Source organism: Pongo abelii, chromosome 16 (assembly GCF_028885655.2).
Source record: "Pongo abelii isolate AG06213 chromosome 16, NHGRI_mPonAbe1-v2.0_pri, whole genome shotgun sequence".
NCBI classification, from domain to species: Eukaryota; Metazoa; Chordata; class Mammalia; order Primates; family Hominidae; genus Pongo; species Pongo abelii.
The window spans coordinates 13,530,905-13,550,316 of record NC_072001.2 but is presented as its reverse complement, the minus strand read 5'-3'; the positions used below and the strand labels follow the sequence as shown (position 1 = coordinate 13,550,316).

At 39.2% G+C, this 19,412-nt stretch overlaps 1 protein-coding gene and 1 non-coding gene across 2 annotated transcripts in view; both read right to left on the bottom strand.

Annotated features, from left to right (window-relative positions):
• The window catches only part of LOC100438763 (POTE ankyrin domain family member B3), a 39,081-nt gene extending 24,479 nt beyond the window's left edge, over nucleotides 1-14,602 (bottom strand). The window contains exons 1-6 of the mRNA XM_054531956.1: nucleotides 13,588-14,602; nucleotides 9,060-9,174; nucleotides 8,727-8,900; nucleotides 4,099-4,205; nucleotides 2,641-2,778; nucleotides 92-162 (exon numbers count right to left, since the gene is read on the bottom strand). Of these exons, the coding sequence (XP_054387931.1) occupies nucleotides 92-162; nucleotides 2,641-2,778; nucleotides 4,099-4,205; nucleotides 8,727-8,900; nucleotides 9,060-9,174; nucleotides 13,588-14,219 (1,237 nt within the window). The 5' untranslated portion in view covers nucleotides 14,220-14,602. The remainder of the gene's footprint in view (nucleotides 1-91; nucleotides 163-2,640; nucleotides 2,779-4,098; nucleotides 4,206-8,726; nucleotides 8,901-9,059; nucleotides 9,175-13,587) is intronic.
• LOC112129133 (U6 spliceosomal RNA) lies at nucleotides 1,286-1,392 on the bottom strand. Its single transcript, XR_002911561.1, has one exon. It is a non-coding gene; the product is annotated as a U6 spliceosomal RNA (small nuclear RNA).
• Nucleotides 14,603-19,412: the final 4,810 nt, after the last annotated feature.

The following is a 19,412-nucleotide window of genomic DNA, read 5'->3' as shown; positions in this document are numbered from 1 at the left end:
CATGGAAAGATTGTCTTCCACAAAACCGGTCCCTGCTGCCAAAAACATTAGGGACAACTGACCTAAAGTAATTCATTATCACAAGTCTTACCTGGATTGCTGTTTTCAGAAGAGATTTTTAGCATCTGTTTTTCTTTATAGTCAGAAAGTAATTCACAAATTCTATGTATAAAAATGTAATAAACCAAATTACTATTTTAATACTGATATAAAAAATACTTACCAAATGTAAAATTCTTAGAGTATTTCAAACAATATCATAATATCAGAACTTAACAGTATTATCCCATCCACCTATGGGTACATTCTATAAACTTCTCTTTAAGCTTCTAATTAAAGAAGAAAAAAAATAAGGTGAAATGCTCATAAATCAAGGGCACTGTGACCCAGCAAATCAGCTTGCATTAGCATGACATAGTAGAAAGTGTCCCAACTCTGCATAAGTCCTAGCTCCATAATGAACAGCTATTTGTTCTTGGACAACTTGCTTCTCTTAGGCTCAATGTCTTCTACAAAGTGAGGACTTTGCTGCCTTATTTCACTAGGTTGTTATAAAGATTTAACAAGATAACATTTTTTAATGCTCAGACAAATAGTAAAGCAATGGAATAATCTGTTCCTAAACTTTATGACTAAAATTATCTTGGAATTCCAAATAAAACCCAATGTGTATTTTGTTCATAGGTTCTAATATGCAAATGTTGTAGTTTTCAGAAAATGTTATTAAGTCCTGATTTTGCTTCTTAGTTGTCCTACTCCTTATGGCTTATAATTCAGGGCATCTCAACTATGTCATAGTTTGTAACTAAATTTTTTCATAAATATCTCATTAAAGTAGATAATGTGATTGTTCACTATTACGGAGTTGACCAATTTGTTATGCCAAGGGCAGAAAAACCAATGGATGTTAAGACCTGGCTTGGACCAGTGATCCTTCTCTACAGACTCAAACTCTGAGCCAGCAGATGTTTGTCGGGATAATGCTTTATATTGATGTTCAATTCCAGCTGACATGGGAGACCAAAACTCTACTTTTATTTTTTTTCAGTTTTCATGAAGAAGCTGCAAGTTGGCATTCTCTAATTTTTGACATACATACTTATAATATATTTTGCACTGAACACATTATTCAGCTCTAAATCATCTCATAGACCATCATCTTCCATGATTATTTTTGCAGCACAAATCACAATTTCAATATTTTGGTGGCACCCATTTTGCTTTGATTCACACTGTTTCCTTAGAGCTAGTCAGCAAGTAGTCAAATGACCTTCCAGTGACTGCATGAAATATGGAATGCTTCAAAAAGTTGTGCTGCCTCCTTATGCAGAAGCCATGCTAACTTTCTCTGTATTGTTCCAATTTTAGGATATGTGCCGCCGAAGCAAGCACATGATTAGTGATGAGTTATGGACAAGGTTTGGCTCTTGTCCATGACTCATCACTACTTACTTAAGATTCTGAGAATTCTCTTCAATGGCTTCCTGCGAGGTACAATTTGAAAATATTTTAAAATCTTGAGCTAGAGATGGAAGCAGCTTGGACGATTTTCATTATCATGTAAATCACATCATTCAAGGGGCCAACCACAACTGGGAGCTACTGTTCAGGGAAGGCTCATATGGGACTTTCTACTGCCTAAGTTTCTATACAGGATATAAAGGTGTCTCACAGTACAGATCTGGTAGCAAAGAAGAAACAAACACTAATCTCTTTCTGCCACATTATTTGAGCCCTTCTGACCCTTTAGAACAAGCCCACCTAATATCTGCTAGAGAAAAGACCAACAACGGCCTGAAAGGATCTCTTACCATGAAGGTCTCAGCTAATTCCTGGCTAAGATGTGGGTTCCACATTAGGTTCTGAATACGGGAGGAAGGGTCAATTTGCTCACTTTGTGTGCGGATAAAGTCAGGATGCCCAGCGACCAGAGCAGGGTGCTGGTGCTTTGGGAACAATGGCTGAGCATACAAGCATAGGTAAGGGAACTAAAAAATGTTGTAACTTCAAAGTCACTGTATGAATTGCCATGAAGACTTGAGGGATCTGAATCAGTAAGGGCATCTTGGTGTCAAAGGTCAACAATTACCAGGAAGCAGGACCAGTTTGAGTGGCAACAATGCAGCAACAGAAACAACGGAAACAACAGAATGATTGGAATGTCCTTTTTTTTCTCCTCCTTCTGACTTGATAAAAGGGACTGTCTTCCTTGGATTTAGTGAACCCCTTCTGTTCTTGAAAAATTCAAGGAGAATGTAGGAGATAGTCCCCAGAAGACAGTACAAGACTTTCTGCTAAACTGGACATTTCAAGACCCAAATAACTAATCAGAAAAATCAAAGATGTGACACTCTTTTTTATCCCATGCATAGATGTTATACTTGGATGAAATGAACAATATTGGGGTCTCTAAGGATAAAGGTCTTAAAAGTCCTGAGGTAAAGAATCCTGCACCCATTGGTACTTCTAACTTGTCTTGCTTTTTGTCTGATTTCTGGCTGATGCAGGGGACTAACTCACTGCCACTCGAAAACTACCTGAACGAAACTATGACGTCTCACCTGATATGTAAGATGCAACTGTTATAATTATTTTAAACCTCAATTTAGCATTAACTAGCCTTTTAATGTAAACACTTACACATTATGATGACTGGAAACAGCATACTCTCTAGCCGTCTGTCCAGATAGGTCTTGAGAAGATACATCAATATTTTGCTCAAGTAGAAGGCTGACTGTACTTGCTGATCCACAACATACAGCAAGTATGAGAGCAGTTCTAAAATGACAGAGATAGGAACCATAATAAAGTTATTTCAAAAGCTAATTTGATATACTTTACCAATTTCACATCTTGCCTGTCCATGCAGAATCAAACATTTACATGCGCTAAAAGACATAAGTATCTTGGGTGCTCCAGAGTTCATCTTTGTAAAATACTACCAAGGTTAAAAGGAAGGGACAAAAAGGAAACCTTTTATCTCAGTGGGGTATTGCATAGCAGAAGCGACTAATTTAATGTCCTTTGATGGGCAAGAAACAATGCTAGGGCCACTTATCTGAAGTGGACAAAGATTTAAGTGAAGATTTTGTCACAGCTTCCCTAGACTGATACGCTGTAATAGAAAATTAGCTAGGGGGCAAGATAAATAAGAGCTCTCTGCATGCTGAAAGCAGTAATATTAATAATAATGATAAGAATAGCAGTCACAGGAGTTTCAGTTAATGATGCCAATAAGCATGTGCTAGGCACTGAATTAAATGCCACATATATCTTTCTTGCTTATGCACAGCCAACTTTGAAGGATATATTCTCCTACTTTTCACATATGACAACATATTGGGTGGTAAATAACGTTCCTAATGTCACACACATAACAAGTAAGAAAGTTAGGAATTAAACCCAGTCTTGTGTGAATCCAAAGCCTAGCTCTTTTCTCTTTATCACCCACCTACGGCTTGCCTTCATTAAAGGAAAAGTGTATCCACTTAAAACTATCTTCACTCCCTCTCTCCATACCAACTAAAAATAAAAACATCAAAATACACTGGAAATAAAAAAGGAAAAAAGCTGTTCAACCCACAGTATGTGGGAACAGCAATTAATTGTCATGTAGGGATAAGCTAACATTAATATTCTTCAAAGAAAGCAACTTAAAGCAGAGTCATTGAAAAGACAAAAGGATTTTCAACTCCTATTTATGTTTAATACAGCATATTTAGTGGAAAAGCATATAAGACACAGAGGTTAGAAACTACTAGAAAAGGTTAAGAAGTTCAATACTGAGTCATAAAGTAAACAAAGTTAAAGTTCAAACTTCATAAAATTAATATGAAATCCCTTTAGCTAACATAAGATCATGTAACCAAAAACATCATACAACAAATAACATCAGTCAATATAATAAGAGAAGATGAATCCTACTAAAACAGTTCTTTATGTTGCCCAGTCCAAATAATTGCTTTTCTACTTAACTGATTTGTGTTGATACTGATCACTATATCCCAATAAGTATAATTTAGTCTTATTAATTTATTATTTATGACTTGAGTGACTATCAATCTAGTACAACACACAGATCAAAAGAAATAACCATACCTTCCATATCTATCAAGTGCATTTAAATTAGCTTTTTTCTTGATTAAAAATTTCACCACTTGCTGTTTTTGTCCATGTACGCCAAGCAAAAGTGGTGTGAGGCCATACTGTAAAACAATATAAAACAAAAACAATATGTAATTCAAAAAATTATGTATTTGTCAACTGAATTGGAAGCTTTATATAAGATCCTATGGACTTACACTCATAGAAAGTAAATAAAATGTAGTCGCTTCCTTCTCACTTTTCTGTACTTTCCCACATGCCACTCCCCTTGGAAACACCCCTTCTCTGCCTCACCACATTAACTCTGATCATCTTAAAAACTCACTTTATTTTTTTATTTTATTTTTGTTCAAAAATTTTTTTTATTATACTTTAAGTTTTAGGGTACATGTGCACAATGTGCAGGTTAGTTACACATGTATACATGTGCCATGCTGGTGTGCTGCACCCATTAACTCGTCATTTGGCATTAGATATATCTCCTAATGCTATCCCTCCCCCCTCTCCCCACCCCACAACAGTCCCCACAGTGTGATGTTCCCCTTCTTGTGTCCATGTGTTCTCATTGTTCAATTCCCACCTATGAGTGAGAACATGCGGTGTTTGGTTTTTGTCCTTGTGATAGTTTACTGAGAATGATGATTTCCAATTTCATCCATGTCCCTACAAAGGACATGAACTCATCATTTTTTATGGCTGCATAGTATTCCAAGGTGTATATGTGCCACATTTTCTTAATCCAGTCTATCATTGTTGGACATTTGGGTTGGTTCCAAGTCTTTGCTATTGTGAATAGTGCCGCAATAAACATACGTGTGTATGTGTCTTCATAGCAGCATGACTTATAGTCCTTTGGGTATATACCCAGTAATGGGATGGCTGGGTCAAATGGTATTTCTAGTTCTAGATCCCTGAGGAATCCCCACACCAACTTCCACAATGGTTGAACTAGTTTACAGTCCCACCAACAGTGTCAAAGTGTTCCTATTTCTCCACATCCTCTCCAGCACCTGTTGTTTCCTGACTTTTTTGATGGGGTTGTTTGCTTTTTTCTTGTAAATTTGTTTGAGTTCATTGTAGATTCTGGATACTAGCCCTTTGTCAGATGAGTAGGTTGTGAAAATTTTCTCCCATTTTGTAGGTTACCTGTTCACTCTGATGGTAGTTTCTTTTGCTGTGCAGGAGCTCTTTAGTTTAATTAGATCCCATTTGTCAATTTTGGCTTTTGTTGCCATTGCTTTTGGTGTTTTAGACATGAAGTCCTTGCCCATGCCTATGTCCTGAATGGTAATGCCTAGGTTTTCTTCTAGGGTTTTTATGGTGTTAGGTATAACATTTAAGTCTTTAATCCATCTTGAATTAGTTTTTGTATAAGGTGTAAGGAAGCATTCTTATACACCAATAACAGACAAGCAGAGAGCCAAATCATGAGTGAACTCCCATTCACAATTGCTTCAAAGAGAATAAAATACCTAGGAATCCAACTTACAAGGGATGTGAAGGACCTCTTCAAGGAGAACTACAAACCACTGCTCAATGAAATAAAAGAGGATACAGACAAATGGAAGAACATTCCATGCTCATGGGTAGGAAGAATCAATATCATGAAAATAGCCATACTGCCCAAGTTAATTTATAGATTCAATGCCATCCCCATCAAGCTACCAATGACTTTCTTCACAGAATTGGAAAAAACTAAAGTTCACATGGAACCAAAAAAGAGCCCGCATCGCCAAGTCAATCCTAAACCAAAAGAACAAAGCTGGAGGCATCACGCTACCTGACTTCAAACTATACTACAAGGCTACAGTAACCAAAACAGCATGGTACTGGTACCAAAACAGAGATATAGATCAATGGAACAGAACAGAGCCCTCAGAAATAACGCTGCCTATCTACAACTATCTGATCTTTGACAAACCAGAGAAAAACAAGCAATGGGGAAAGGATTCCCTATTTAATAAATGGTGCTGGGAAAACTGGCTAGCCATATGCAGAAAGCTGAAACTGGATCTCTTCCTTACACCTTATACAAAAACTCACTTTAAACATTTACTGTTTCCAAGACTCTTTGCTTCTAAACCAGCATTTGGCATGGTACTTTTGGATGATAATTTTTTTTTCATTTAAACAAAGAGCTTCTTGAGGGCAGGGGCTGTATCTTTTATCTCTATATTATCCAACCCTAAGACAAAATTGTTGTGTATAAAGCAAGAATTTGAATGTAAAATATTTCTTTAGTTTCACATGTCTTACCAAAAGTTCAAGCTCCAACGTGCAATAAAAATTGCTATTAATACTCATACTGCCCATTTCAAGAATTTTTCCAACATTCATTCATTTAAAATCTATTTGTATTTAATTTTTCCAGATTGTTAACTAGACAGATAATCAGTTCATAGGATTACTGAAACTAACAGAATTCCTATCCGTATTCTTAATAACTCCATGGTTTTTAGTGTTTAAACATGCCATCCTGATTAAGCCAAAGCTCTACAAACTTAAGAGACATATGGATAGTCCATAATACAGCTTCAATTGACAAAAAAGGTTTAGAATTTGCTACAATTCTAACTGAGAAAACTCTGCTCTTAACAACGACTTACTGAGCTAAGCACTTGAATGATTGAACAAAGGGACACAAAGTCCTGAGAGGGCCATCCTCTACTTATTGGAAGACTACTCACTGCAAATTTCTAAAGACCTTCTGAATGGCAGTGAATAACTGATGGTAGAAAGGAAAAGGTATTATTCTGTAAGCTGATAGATAGTGCCAATAATATTCATTCTAATGTCTCAATGACAGAGATAAGTCAGACTAGGCCAGGAATGGTGGCTCACACCTGTAATCCTAGCATTTTGGGAGGCTGAGGTGGGTGATTCACTTGAGCCCAGGAGTTCAAGATCAGCCTGAGAAACATGGCAAACACCTCATCTCTACTAAAAAAAATATATAAAAACAGATTGGAGGACCACCTGAGCTTAGGGACGTCAAGGCTGTGGTGAGCTGTGATTGCACCACTGCACTCCAGCCTGGGGAACAGAGTGAGACCCCATCTCAAAAACAAACAAACAAAAATTTAGATTAATGTTATTGGAAAGGAAAGATTTAAAGGAATTAGCACATATCCAATTCCAACTCTTCTAGAAATATCTGAAGTTTCTGAGATATAAGAATTTACATATTACACTTATGTATTCAGTGGTTCTTAAGCAGGAGTGTATCCGGATTTCGAGAAATTTGTCGTTGTTGTTATTGTTGTTAAAGACAGGGTCTCATTATGTTGACCAGGCTAGACTAGAACTCCTAAGCTCAAGCAATCCTCCCACCTCAGCCTCCCCAGCAGCTGAGACTACAGCCCTGCACCACCATGCCTGGCTTCAAGGAAACATTTTTAAACATACATATCCAGGCTTTATTAGACTTACTCTATCAAAACCTTCAGGGAAAGCCTAGACTTGAAGATTATTTAAAAATTTTCCTGAGATAACCGGAATGTACAACTCTAGCTGGAAGCTAGTGCAATAGACAATTATTTCAGTCTCATCTCTCATTCACATAAACAATTCCCTTTATCATTTGAGGATTTGGCCAAAAAGAGGAAAGAGTAGGAGAGAGACTCATTTGCTGAAAATACCACAAAATTTTCCCTGGTAAGAGTAGAACAAGGTCTAGTGAACTCAAAATCCAACCTGATCTTGTTACCTGTATACAAGCCCCTTATCTCCCACCTTCCCACCAAGACATTCCAGAATTGAAAGCAGAGTTGAGACTCTAATTGGCCATTTCTACCAGAATAGGATACTAAGTCTGTTAATTACTTGTTATTCCTTCTGCTCAAGGGTTTCCCACTACATTACCACATATTCACTGCCAATCTGGTTCCTCAGAGCCCTCCTAAAATTGATCTCTAGGCAGTTTACAACCCACTAACTCCCTCTTCCAAACTGAAAACTGTCATTCTCTAAAATGGAAAAGAACCTTGTCTCACCATACAAAGAAAACAAATGAACAACAACAACAACAACAACACACACACACACACACACACAAAACCTCTTCATGGTCTTTTCCCCCATTACCTAATTTCTAAGTTGGCCTTGATATTTCGGATTGCTGCATTTTTCCCTTTCCATTTCTGCCTCATGAGCAATCAGAAATATCTTAAGCCTTGTCACTGAGAGATACATCACCTCATATCTATTAGTGTTTTTTTCAGGAATTTGCCAAAGCAGCAGGATTACTATTCACTGAAACTTGTTTAAGTTTTCTTGGAGTTTTAATGTAAAACCTATTTCCAGGGCAAATTTTGTCATTTTACATTCATTAGGGAAAAAAACTTGGCAGGGAAGAATTGAAAAAAAAAAAAAGTATTACTTTTTACAAATTCAATGTTTTTTAAAAAATGCTTTAACCACAAATGCACTGAAAAAACTGTACCCTCTAATGCTTCTTTAAAAGAAACAATATTAAAATAAAGTCTTAGAAAATTAAGTCATTTCAAAATATTTTCATTCAGGTTATGCTTGAGCTTCCAAATATGGAAAACTAGCCCTTACACAGGTCAATGTTAACACGAATACATTTCAGTATTTTGAAGATAAAATTGGTAGATCTATACCTTGTTTTTTGATTCAATATCAGCACCGTATAAGAGCAGTGCTTTGGCCATTAATTTATCTTCATTGTAGATAGCATAGTGTAGAGCGGTATTTCCATACTCATCTGGAATATTTGGATCAGTGCCATGTTCCAGCAACATTAACGCACATTCATCTTCCTGGCATTGTACGGCCTGTCATTATTAGACCAAAAACAAATTATAAGTCCTAGGAATTCAAAATAACCTTCCACAGCTTTCACCAAGTAGTTACATTTAAATGAGAAAACTCATTTTTATGCTATCTATTGAAATCAAACCCATCTCACGCTGATATAGTTGACTACTGCATACCTTTATCAGAGCTGTCCTTTTTTTGTTGTCAAGGACATTAAGTTGACATCGTCTGTCCAACAGGAGTTTTACTACTTCTGAATTTCCATTGGCAGAGGCCAAATGTAGAGCAGTCCTATGAGAGTGAGAAGACTTTTTAGGAAATTGTAGTGCACTAGCTACAGCCACATCAATGATTCATGTAATTGTAAACACTGAATAGCCTGCTATTACTCTGCCTTCAAAACAAACTTAATTTTCCTTTGAAGAAAGCACACTACTTATTACCTCTCATTACTCACTGTATTAATGAAAGAACAGCCTATTTGAATAGAAAGAGCATAGCCCTTGGATGACATTCAACTTGGGCTGGAATCCTACTTGAAGCTCTGTTGCTTCCTAGCTGTTGCTTAGCCTTTTTGTGTTTCAATTTCCTCATCAATAAAATGGGAATGAAAATAGCCAATTTCTCAGAGGAAACCACTGTAATGCTTAAATAAGACTCTACACAAAACATAGAATAGTTTCTAACACAACAGCTCAAAACTTTAAGATATTATAATTTTTACTAATACCACTAAAGACAACATTTGAATTAAGAGAAATGATACAATTATACCTACACTTTCAGATACATTTTAAAGATTACAGGTAGCATTGTATTGTATTTTAGTGATTCTAAGATGATCATTGTCTCCATGTTTTAACATTTCTTACACTGAAATACCACTTATAATTCATGATTTACTATAACTATAATTGGCAGCATTTAAATAATTCTCTTAGTGAGACATAAAATAATGTGGCATCGTACAATCCCTGGTGCCTTACGTTAAGTACAATATGTTATAATATAACAGGTCTGGGGCAGTTCCAGTCAGATGACTAGCATTTAGATAAATTTTAGTTCTTAAAAGAACTATGGAATAAGAGGGCTGAGGTGAAAACAAAAACAATTTGCTAAAATAATCTATTTCTTACTTTGGTTTTCAAAAACTTTAAGCCAAAGAAAACTTGAAATTCAAATGAATAGCATTGGCTCATTTTTTTCAATACTTAGATTTATACAATGTATGTACATCAGATATTTCCAATCATCCATATTAGGATTTAAGACTGTTATAAATTTTCTCTTTTTAAAATGGATTTATGAAACTATTTGTGGAGCTTTTTTCAACTTTTACATTCGGGGATACAGGTGCAGGATGTGCAGGTTGGTTAACATAGGTAAACGTGCACCAGGGGGGTTGGTTGTACAGATTATTTCATTACCCAGGTGTTAAGCCCAGTACCCATTAGTTCTATTTCCTGCTTCTTTCCTTCCTCCCACCCTCCACCCTCTGATAGGCCCCAGTGTGTGTTGCTTCCCTCTGGGTGTCTGTGTGTTCACCTCATTTAGCTCCCAACTATAAGTGAGACCATGCAGTATTTGGTTTTCTCTTCCTATGTTAGTTTGTTAAGGATAATGGCCTTCAACACCATCCATGTCCCTGCAAAGGACAAGCTCTTGTTCTTTCTTTTATGGCTACATAGTATTCCATGCTGTTTATGTACCACATTTAATTTCTTAAAACAGCTAAAAGAGTCTTTACCCAGGACTTATAAATTTTCAAAAGGGCAGTTAAGGGTTATCTTTTATTATTTTCTACCTTCAGAAATGCTTTTGTTTGAAAGGAGGGAGGAAAAGCTTCAATTGAGATTAAGTCCTAATGCCCCAATTTTGAATCTCTCAGCTTGCTCAGGCCCAGCAGGTAAACATGACGTTCTCAAAGGTGGAAGGATCCTGAGAGATAGCGGAATATGCCTGCCATATAATAGGTGTCTGGCTTATGTTTGATGACTAAACGGATTGAAATAATGGATAAACACAGCTTGGAAGTTCAATATTTTTGAAAGAAAACTCCTGTTGAGTAGAGCAATACATTTGCAATAGTAATGATCATTTATATTTGCTATTTTAGTTTTCATAAATATATAACTAAACTAAAATAATTAATCCATACTATTTATACATGTTAATCTATATATAATGAAAAGATAATTATATAATAAAATGTATTTACAATAAAATCTACCAGAAGAGTTAAACAGAATCCCTCTACTTCTGAAGAGGGTAAAAGTTCACAGAAGATAGCCATCCCCAGGTATAAACATAAATAATAGAATGTGAGAAATTATTTGTATCTATGCAAGTAGCATATTCCTTCTCTTTCCAAGGATTATTTCATTACTAATGAAACTTAACTAAAACTTTTCAGATGTTCATTGCAGAAATCACAGACAAGAGAAAGGGAAAAACTTCACTTACAAATCCCCAGAAATAAGTTTGATTGTATTTTCTACGTATTTTCAGCTAACACAAGAGCAGATTCTGTTTGTGTATATGTATAACAAACTGATTTTTTTCTCACTTGATATAGCAAAGTACATCTTTGCATGCCGACATATTTCTGTATCTACTGACACCCTCAATGGTTACATGTTCTTCCATCCTATGGATGCACTGAAATTTGTTCATAAAATCTTTATATGAGTTCTTCTCAATACATGGCTATTTTAAGCAATACTAAGAAAAACAGCTGTGTCTGTTTCATATAGATATTTTAGTATAATGGAATAGATGGGTAAAAGGCATACACATTTTAAAAATGTGGTTCTTACCATCAAAGTGTCTATTTGAAAAGTCACAGCAACTTAAATTTTCAGCAAGTATATAAGTACCACTGTTCTTCACCCTCACAAACTTTGTGGACAGAAAACAGTATTTCATTCCTTTATATTTATTTATTTATTTTTATTTTTTATTTATTTACTTTTTTGAAATGGAGTCTCACTCCATCACCCAGGCTGGAATGTAGTTGTGCAATTTCAGCTCACTGCAACCTCCGCCTCCCTGGTTCAAGCAATTCTCCTGCCTCAGCCTCCTGAGTAGCTGGGATTACAGGTGCATGCCACCATGCCCAGCTAATTCTTTGTATTTTTAGTAGAAACGGGGTTTCACCATGCTGGCCAGGCTAGTATCAAACTCCTGACTTCGTGATCCACCTGCCTTGGCCTCCCAAAGTGCTGGGATTACAGGCATGAGCCACCGTGGCTGGCCTTTCATTCCTCTTCTTAAACAGAAAACATTCTTTCATTCCTCTTCTAACTTAAATTCCTTCTCTTACTAGGAACGCTATGTTTTCCTATGTGCACAGGTCACTGGTAGACATGCAAAAAAGTACCTTGCCCAGTTTTAAATTGAGCTTATTTTATTATATCTGCATATATATGCCGGTTTCAGTGGCTCATGCCTGTAATCTCAGCACTTTGGGAGGCTGAGGTGGGTGGATCACAAGGACAGGAGTTCAAGACCAGCCTGGCAAAGATGGGGAAATCCCATCTTGGTTAAAAACACAAAAAATTAGCCGGGCATGGTGGCGAGTGCCTGTAATCCCAGCTACTTGGTAGGCTGAGGCAGAGAATTACTTGAACCGGGAACCGGAGGTTGTAGTGAGCCGATATTGTGCCACTGCACTCCAGCCTGGGCAACGGAGTGAGAGTCTGTCTCAGAAAAATAAATAAATAAATAAATATTTGCAAGTATAAATAGGCATTTGTGTTTTCTTCTGGTACTTTTCTCCTTTCGTATATTTAAAATTTTTAATCTATACTTCAGGAACTTATTTTTGTGACATAAAAATCTAGGTAGTTTTCTCCAAACAGCATGCATTTAATTTATGAATAATTCATCTTGTTTTACCAATATGAAACATCACCATTATCAAGTGCTAAATTCTTACATATATTTGGGTATTTCTGGATTTCCTGTTCTGTTCTGTTCATTTATGTCTTTTCAGCTGTTAGTAAACAATTTGTGGAAATAGCACATGCACATTTTGATATCTGGAAAAGCAAGTCTTTTTCCATTCTGTTACAAAAAATCAATTTATCACAATGATAAAATACATCATGTGCAATTTAAAGACACTAAGACTTTGCTATTTTTATTTGGCTTACATAAAAGTGATAAACACAGAAAAAGCTCACATCTTAAGAAAAACGAACCTTCCTATTCAAAGATATGAACCATACTTCCCATTTCAGTTTCATTTTAAGGTTACTCAGTAAAGAACATATTTACATAGGGTACATCGATATAAAATCCATATTGGATTTTATTTGAAAAATATTTAGCCCAGAAGTTGATATATTATGAGACTTAGTTCTCAATATACACTTTTCTATAATGTATAGAACATTGTTTTAAAATGTGTACATTAAAAATAATCTGCAGCATCGACTTAATTTCGCGAGTCAAATCACTTTAAAACAGTCTATTAGTGTTCTATAAGGCAAATTATAATTGGATTGGAAATCAGCTAAAGTTTTGTTTTTGTGTTGCTGTTTATAAAGGGACCTGGGCCCTGACCTCTCTGAGGTTTCCACACCCAGGGTGGTGTGGGGCCTGCGGAGGAAGAGAAAGCCTGGCTCATCCCTCCTAGCGCCAGGAGGGTATGTCCCCATCATCCCCCCATGTCCCGCCTCCTCCCAGTCCAGGCCCGGTTACCTCTTTTGCTTGTCCCTCTTGTTCACGTCAGTGTCCCTGAGCATGACGATGAGATCCTTTCTGGGGACTTTACCCCACCAGGCAGCTCTGTGGAGCTTGTCCAGATCTTCTCGACAGAGGTGGTACCTCGGCTCCTTGAAGGCGCTGTCGTCGTAGTCTCCCCAAGCGCCCACGCTGCTCTTGCCGCTCCCGCTGCAGCAGGGGAAGCGGTGACGGCACCACTTGCCCATCTGGCTCCTGAGCGTCTTCATAAAGGAGTCGTCATGGTCTCCAGAAGTGCCCACGCTGCTCTTGCCGCTCCCCCCGCAGCAGGGGAAGCGGTGGCGGCACCACTTATCCATCTTGCTCCTGAGCGTCTTCATAAAGGAGTCGTCATGGTCTCCAGAAGTGCCCACGCTGCTCTTGCCGCTCCCCCCGCAGCAGGGGAAGCGGTGGCGGCACCACTTGCCCATCTTGTTCCTGAACGTCTTCATAAAGGAGTCGTCGTGGTCTCCAGAAGTGCCCACGCTGCTCTTGCCGCTCCCCCCGCAGCAGGGGAAGCGGTGGCGGCACCACTTGCCCATCTTGCTCCTGAGATCAAATGGCTTCTTCGCAGCAGAGGCAGCGGGCATGGAACCAACCTCAGCCACCATCTGCTTTTAACAGCCAGGGGAGGCCGGTAGTAGCGAGCAGATCGCCTCTACCAACCAGTTTCACCAACTAGCAGGAAACTCTGGGTTTCCAATCTGTTTGAAGAGAAAGGTCAATCCCAGCCAAAACCTGCCAACCCCAGCAAGGGAGCCGAGCCCACCCCACCCAGGGAAAACCCACGCCCACCCGGGGGACCCCACGCCCACCCCCAGGAAAGGCCAAGCCGCCCCCCCCCCCCCCACCAAGGAAACACCCAGCCCAGTCAAGGGAATGCCAAACGCAGCAGAGAAAAGGTCAAGCCCAGCAAAAGAATGTGAGGGAGGAAACGCCAATCCAAGCAAGAAACACCAGGCAAAGCGACTAAGGCCAAGCCAAGCGAGGAACGCAGAGCGAAGCCGTTATGCGCGTGCGGCGTGCGCGCCTCAGACGGCGTCATCGCACATGGTGCAGGAAGTGGCCGATGTGTGCAATCCGCGTGCGCAAGCCTTGGCGCCACAAATGTCAGTGACAGCCTTGCGTTACTGGCAAAGTTCATGGGAGTTGGCCAAGCTTTCTGGCCATTGAGGAGAAGCCTGTGGTGGGAAAAAGCCTCTTGAAGCAGGACTGGGGCTAGAGCGCCTGGAGCTTGAGGATGCTGACAGCCTCCTCTGAAGAAAGCCCCCAAGACACTAGTGGTGGTGGTGCTGCTGCGCGTGGCCGCCGCTGCAGCTCAGAGCTCGGGTTGGCGGAGCTGGATGCACATGGCCTCAAAATCTGCGAGCACAAGACGCCCGTGGAGCCCAGGGCCTGCCTGAGGCGCCTTCCACACCTGCTCCTCCTTGGTCTGCACCCAGAACACAGGGCCATCAGCAACGGGGCACTCGGGGCCGCAGAATCGGGGCTGGGCTGCTAGCTCCTGCTCTAGTGCCCCCTGCCTGGTGTCCAAACCAGGGCCAACAGCTGTGGGGCTTCTGGCCTTGGGTGCTTCGCTTCACTGGCATGCAGTAGGGTTGAGGTGCAGGCCGCTGTCTCCCGGCCTGCAAGAGGGGGCTTGGAGGAACACCTACCACTGACGGGGAGATGCAGGAAGGCACCCCCACGTGCAGATCCTGGGAACAGGACACTGCTAGCACCAGGGAGCCAGATCGGAGCCTCCCTGGCAGCCTCTGAGCTGGACCCAGGCAGTGGCACCTCTACCCTCCTGCGGGGACCCTCCTGCTGTGCAGGCTTATGCAGCCAGGCTCCAGGCTGCTTCATCCATACTGCAGGTGCTTTGGTGTGGGAGGAAAAATGCATTCTGACCGGGCACTGTGGCTCACCCCTGTAATCCTAGCACTTTGGGAGGCCGAGGCGGGCGGATCATGAGGTCAGGAGATAAAGACCATCCTGGCTAACATGGTGAAACATCATCTCTACTAAAAATACAAAATACTAGAAGGCATGGTGGTGGGCGCCAGTAGTCCCAGCTACTCCGGAGGCAGGAGAATGGCGTGAACCCGGGAGGCGGAGCTTGCAGTGAGCCGAGATCGCATCACTGCAGCCTGGGCTACAAAGCAAGACTGTCAAAAAAAGGAAAAAAAGAAAGAGAGAGAGAGAGAGACAAAGACAGAGACAGACAGACAGACAGAGAGAAAGAGAGAAAAATGGATTCTAAGCCTGGGACACCGACCTGCTCTTGCCAACAAATCAGAGGGGAAGCCAATTACAAGTGCAAAAAAAAAAGTTTTTATTTCAGTGGGATGAATGCCCAAGTGTGCAGTCACTGGAGTAAACTTCACTGGGACATGCTATGTAATCCTTTGTGTACATTGCTGAGTTCTACTGCTAATGTTGTTAAGAATTAGTGTATCCATGTTCAAGAGAATTACCGGACTATAGTTTACTTTTTTGTACTGTCTATTTTGATATCAGAGTAATGTTAGCTTCATAAAATGAATTGGGAAAGAGTCTCTATTTTCAGAAAAGATTGTGTGTATTGGTGTCAACTCTGTAAGCAGTACATTAAATTCTTTAGTAAAACCATTTTGTCCTGGAGATTTCTCCTTCAGGAGTCTTTAAAATTCGAAATTAAATGTCGTTACATTTTTAGGGCTATTAAATTATCTATTTTAGATTGGGTGAGTTTTGTGGTAGTTTGTTTTTCATGAAATTGGCCCATTTTCCCCAAGTTGTCAAATGTATGTGAGTGGAGTTGTTCATGACGTTCCTTTATTATCATTTTCATGTCTTCAAGGTCTGTAAGGATAGCCCATTTCATTCACGAAATTGGTAATTTATGACATCCCTTTTTTCTTATCATTATTAGTTAAGGTTCGTCAGTTTTATTGATATTTTCAAAGAACCAGCTTTATTTCTTTGCTTTGATTTCTTATTTTCTTTTGGCTGTTTCATTTATTTCTGCTCTTATCCTTATTATATTCTTTCTTATATTTGTTTTGGTTTTATTTTGCTACTATTTTCTACTTTCTTGATGTGATAGCTTGAATTTTTATTTGAGAAATTTCTACTTTTCTATTATATACATTTAGTGAAATACATTTTCCTCTCAGCACTGACGTTAACTGTGTTAAATCAAGTTTGATATGTTGTATTTTTATTTTTATTCAGTTTAATATATTTAATTGTTTCCCTTGAGATGTTCTCCTTAGAAGTGTGCTTGCCGTTTAGCACTATTCACAATAGCAAAGACATGGAATCAACCTAAATGCCCATCAGTAATAGACTGGATGAAGAAAATGCGGTACCTATACAACATGGAATACTATGCAGCCATAAAAACGAAGGAGATCATGTCCATTGCAGGGACATGGATGGAACAGGAAGCCATTATCCTCAGGAAACTAATGCAGAAACAGAAAGCCAAACATCTAATGTTCTCACTTATAAGTAGGAGCTGAACAATGAGAACATATGGACACAGGGAAGGAAACAACACACACTAGGGCCCGTGGATGGCGGAGGGAGAGGGAGAGCATCAGGAAAAATCTCTAATGCATGCTGGCCTTAAACCGAGGTGATGGGTTGATAGGTAGGGAAAACCACCATGGCACAAATTTACCTATGTAACAAACCTGCATATCCTTCACATCTACCCCAGAACTTAAAATAAATAAAAATGTAAAAAAAAAAAAAAAAGAACTAAAAAAGTATGCTGTTTATTTTTCAAGTATTTAAGATTCTGCTGTTTTTTTTATTTTTAATTTCATGCCATTTTGGCTGGAGGATACATTCTACATGATTTCAGTTTTTTAAAAATTCTTAATGTTTGTTAAAATCCAGGATACAGTCCATTTTGGTTTATGTTCTGTGGGTACCTAAATGTTCTGCTGTATTCTGCTGCTAGGGGGTGGAGGCCTTTTTTTTTTTTTTTTTTTTTTTGAGGCAGAGTCTCGCCCTTTTGTCCAGGCTGGAGTGCAATGGCGCATTCTCGGCTTACTGCAACCTCTGCCTCCCGGGTTCAAGTGATTCTCCTGCCTCAACGTCCCGAGTAGCTGGGATTACAAGCACGCACCACCACACCCGGCTAATTCTAGTATTTTTTTGTTTTTTTTTTGTGATGGAGTTTTCACTCTTGTTGCCCAGACTGGAGTGCAATGGCGCGATCTCAGCTCAACACAGCCTCTGCCTCCCAGGTTCAAGTGACTCTCCTGCCTCAGCCTCCCGAGTAGCTGGGATTACAGGCATGCACCACCATGCCGGGCCAATTTTGTATTTTTAGTAGAGATGGAGTTTCTCCATGTTGAGGCTGGTCTCGAACTCTTGACCCCAGGTGATCGGCCTGCCTCGGCCTCCCAAAGTGCTGGGATCACAGGTGTGAGCCACCGGGCCCGGACTTAATTCTAGTATTTTTAGTAGAGATGGGGTTTTGCCATGTTGGCCAGTCTGGTCTCGAACTCCCGACCTCAGGCGATCCACCCACCTTGGCCTCACAGAGTGCTGGGATTACAGGCGTGAGCCACTGCACCGGGCTGTTTTTGTTTTTGTTTTTTTCTATTTTCATTACTAAGACTAAATAATAGTTATGTGACTGAATACAGTTGATCATTTTACCAACTCTTTTCAGCAAATTTATTTTTTGTCATTTTAATTAAGTATAAATTTAAGATGTGAATAAATATAGATACTATAGCACATATATTTCCCAAAACATAATATATTATGTGTGTGTGTGTGCATGTGCGTGTGTGTGTGTGCGCGCGCACGCGCATTTGGGAAATAAAAGAGTATTATATTTTACTCAAACAACATCAAACATGCGGTCAGGTAAGTTTGATGAAGAAGGTAATATTTCAGCCTAAGAATGAAAATTCTGTAAGACAATATGTTACTTTATAGTATCAGTTATGTGACCCTTCCACACTGATATTTTGGGTGCAATTGCACCCTCTTTGCCATATACTCTTGGGAGAATAGAAGATTCTTCACACTTTTCCATTCATCGTAACTTCTCCTGTAGGACAGCCCACAAATACATTTCCTGGAATATATTGAGGAAAGAAAAACAAACAAATATGAGAAAATAAGAAAGATAAGTGTCTGGGAGGGTGAGAAATCAAATTTAGTGGGGTTTAAACTACATCCCATACAAGTACCCCAAAGTTGTGCTTTTGGAGAAATTCACCTTGGATAGAGACATGGTCAAGTGATATATTCCCTTTACCTTTTTTAAAAAACCATACATAGCTGTATCCTTGGAAGAGAGGCAAGGAGTGCTGTAGGGTGACTGTCTTTGATTTCTGCTGTGGTTCAGAGGAAGTGTAACTTTCTTAAAAGATACCTTGACTTGTGTCACATTTAGCTATTCGTTCCTTTTTATTTAGGAAAAAAGTCTGAACCTGCTGTGGCTCCAGCTCTTATTACTTTTTCTTGGGCTTCTTGGATCTCATAAATGATAACTCTACTTTTATTGTTGCCTTCTCCAAAGGAAACTGAATACCAGCATCACCTTCATTTACCCTAAAGCATGATTTTCTGCCTAAGAAAACCCCTATAGTTGACATTTATATTTACTCTATACCTCTCTTAATCTTTTGAGGAATGCCTCTCTACCTATTCTGCATGGTAAAGTTCTGATTACTTACAACTATGAAACAGATATTTCCTTCTTTTTGTATGTTTTATATATTGAATTACTTTATTATTGCCAAGCACAATCTGCTTTGCTAAATTATTCATAAGCTTGCCTCTTCCATTAGACTTTGGAATTCCTGAGACAA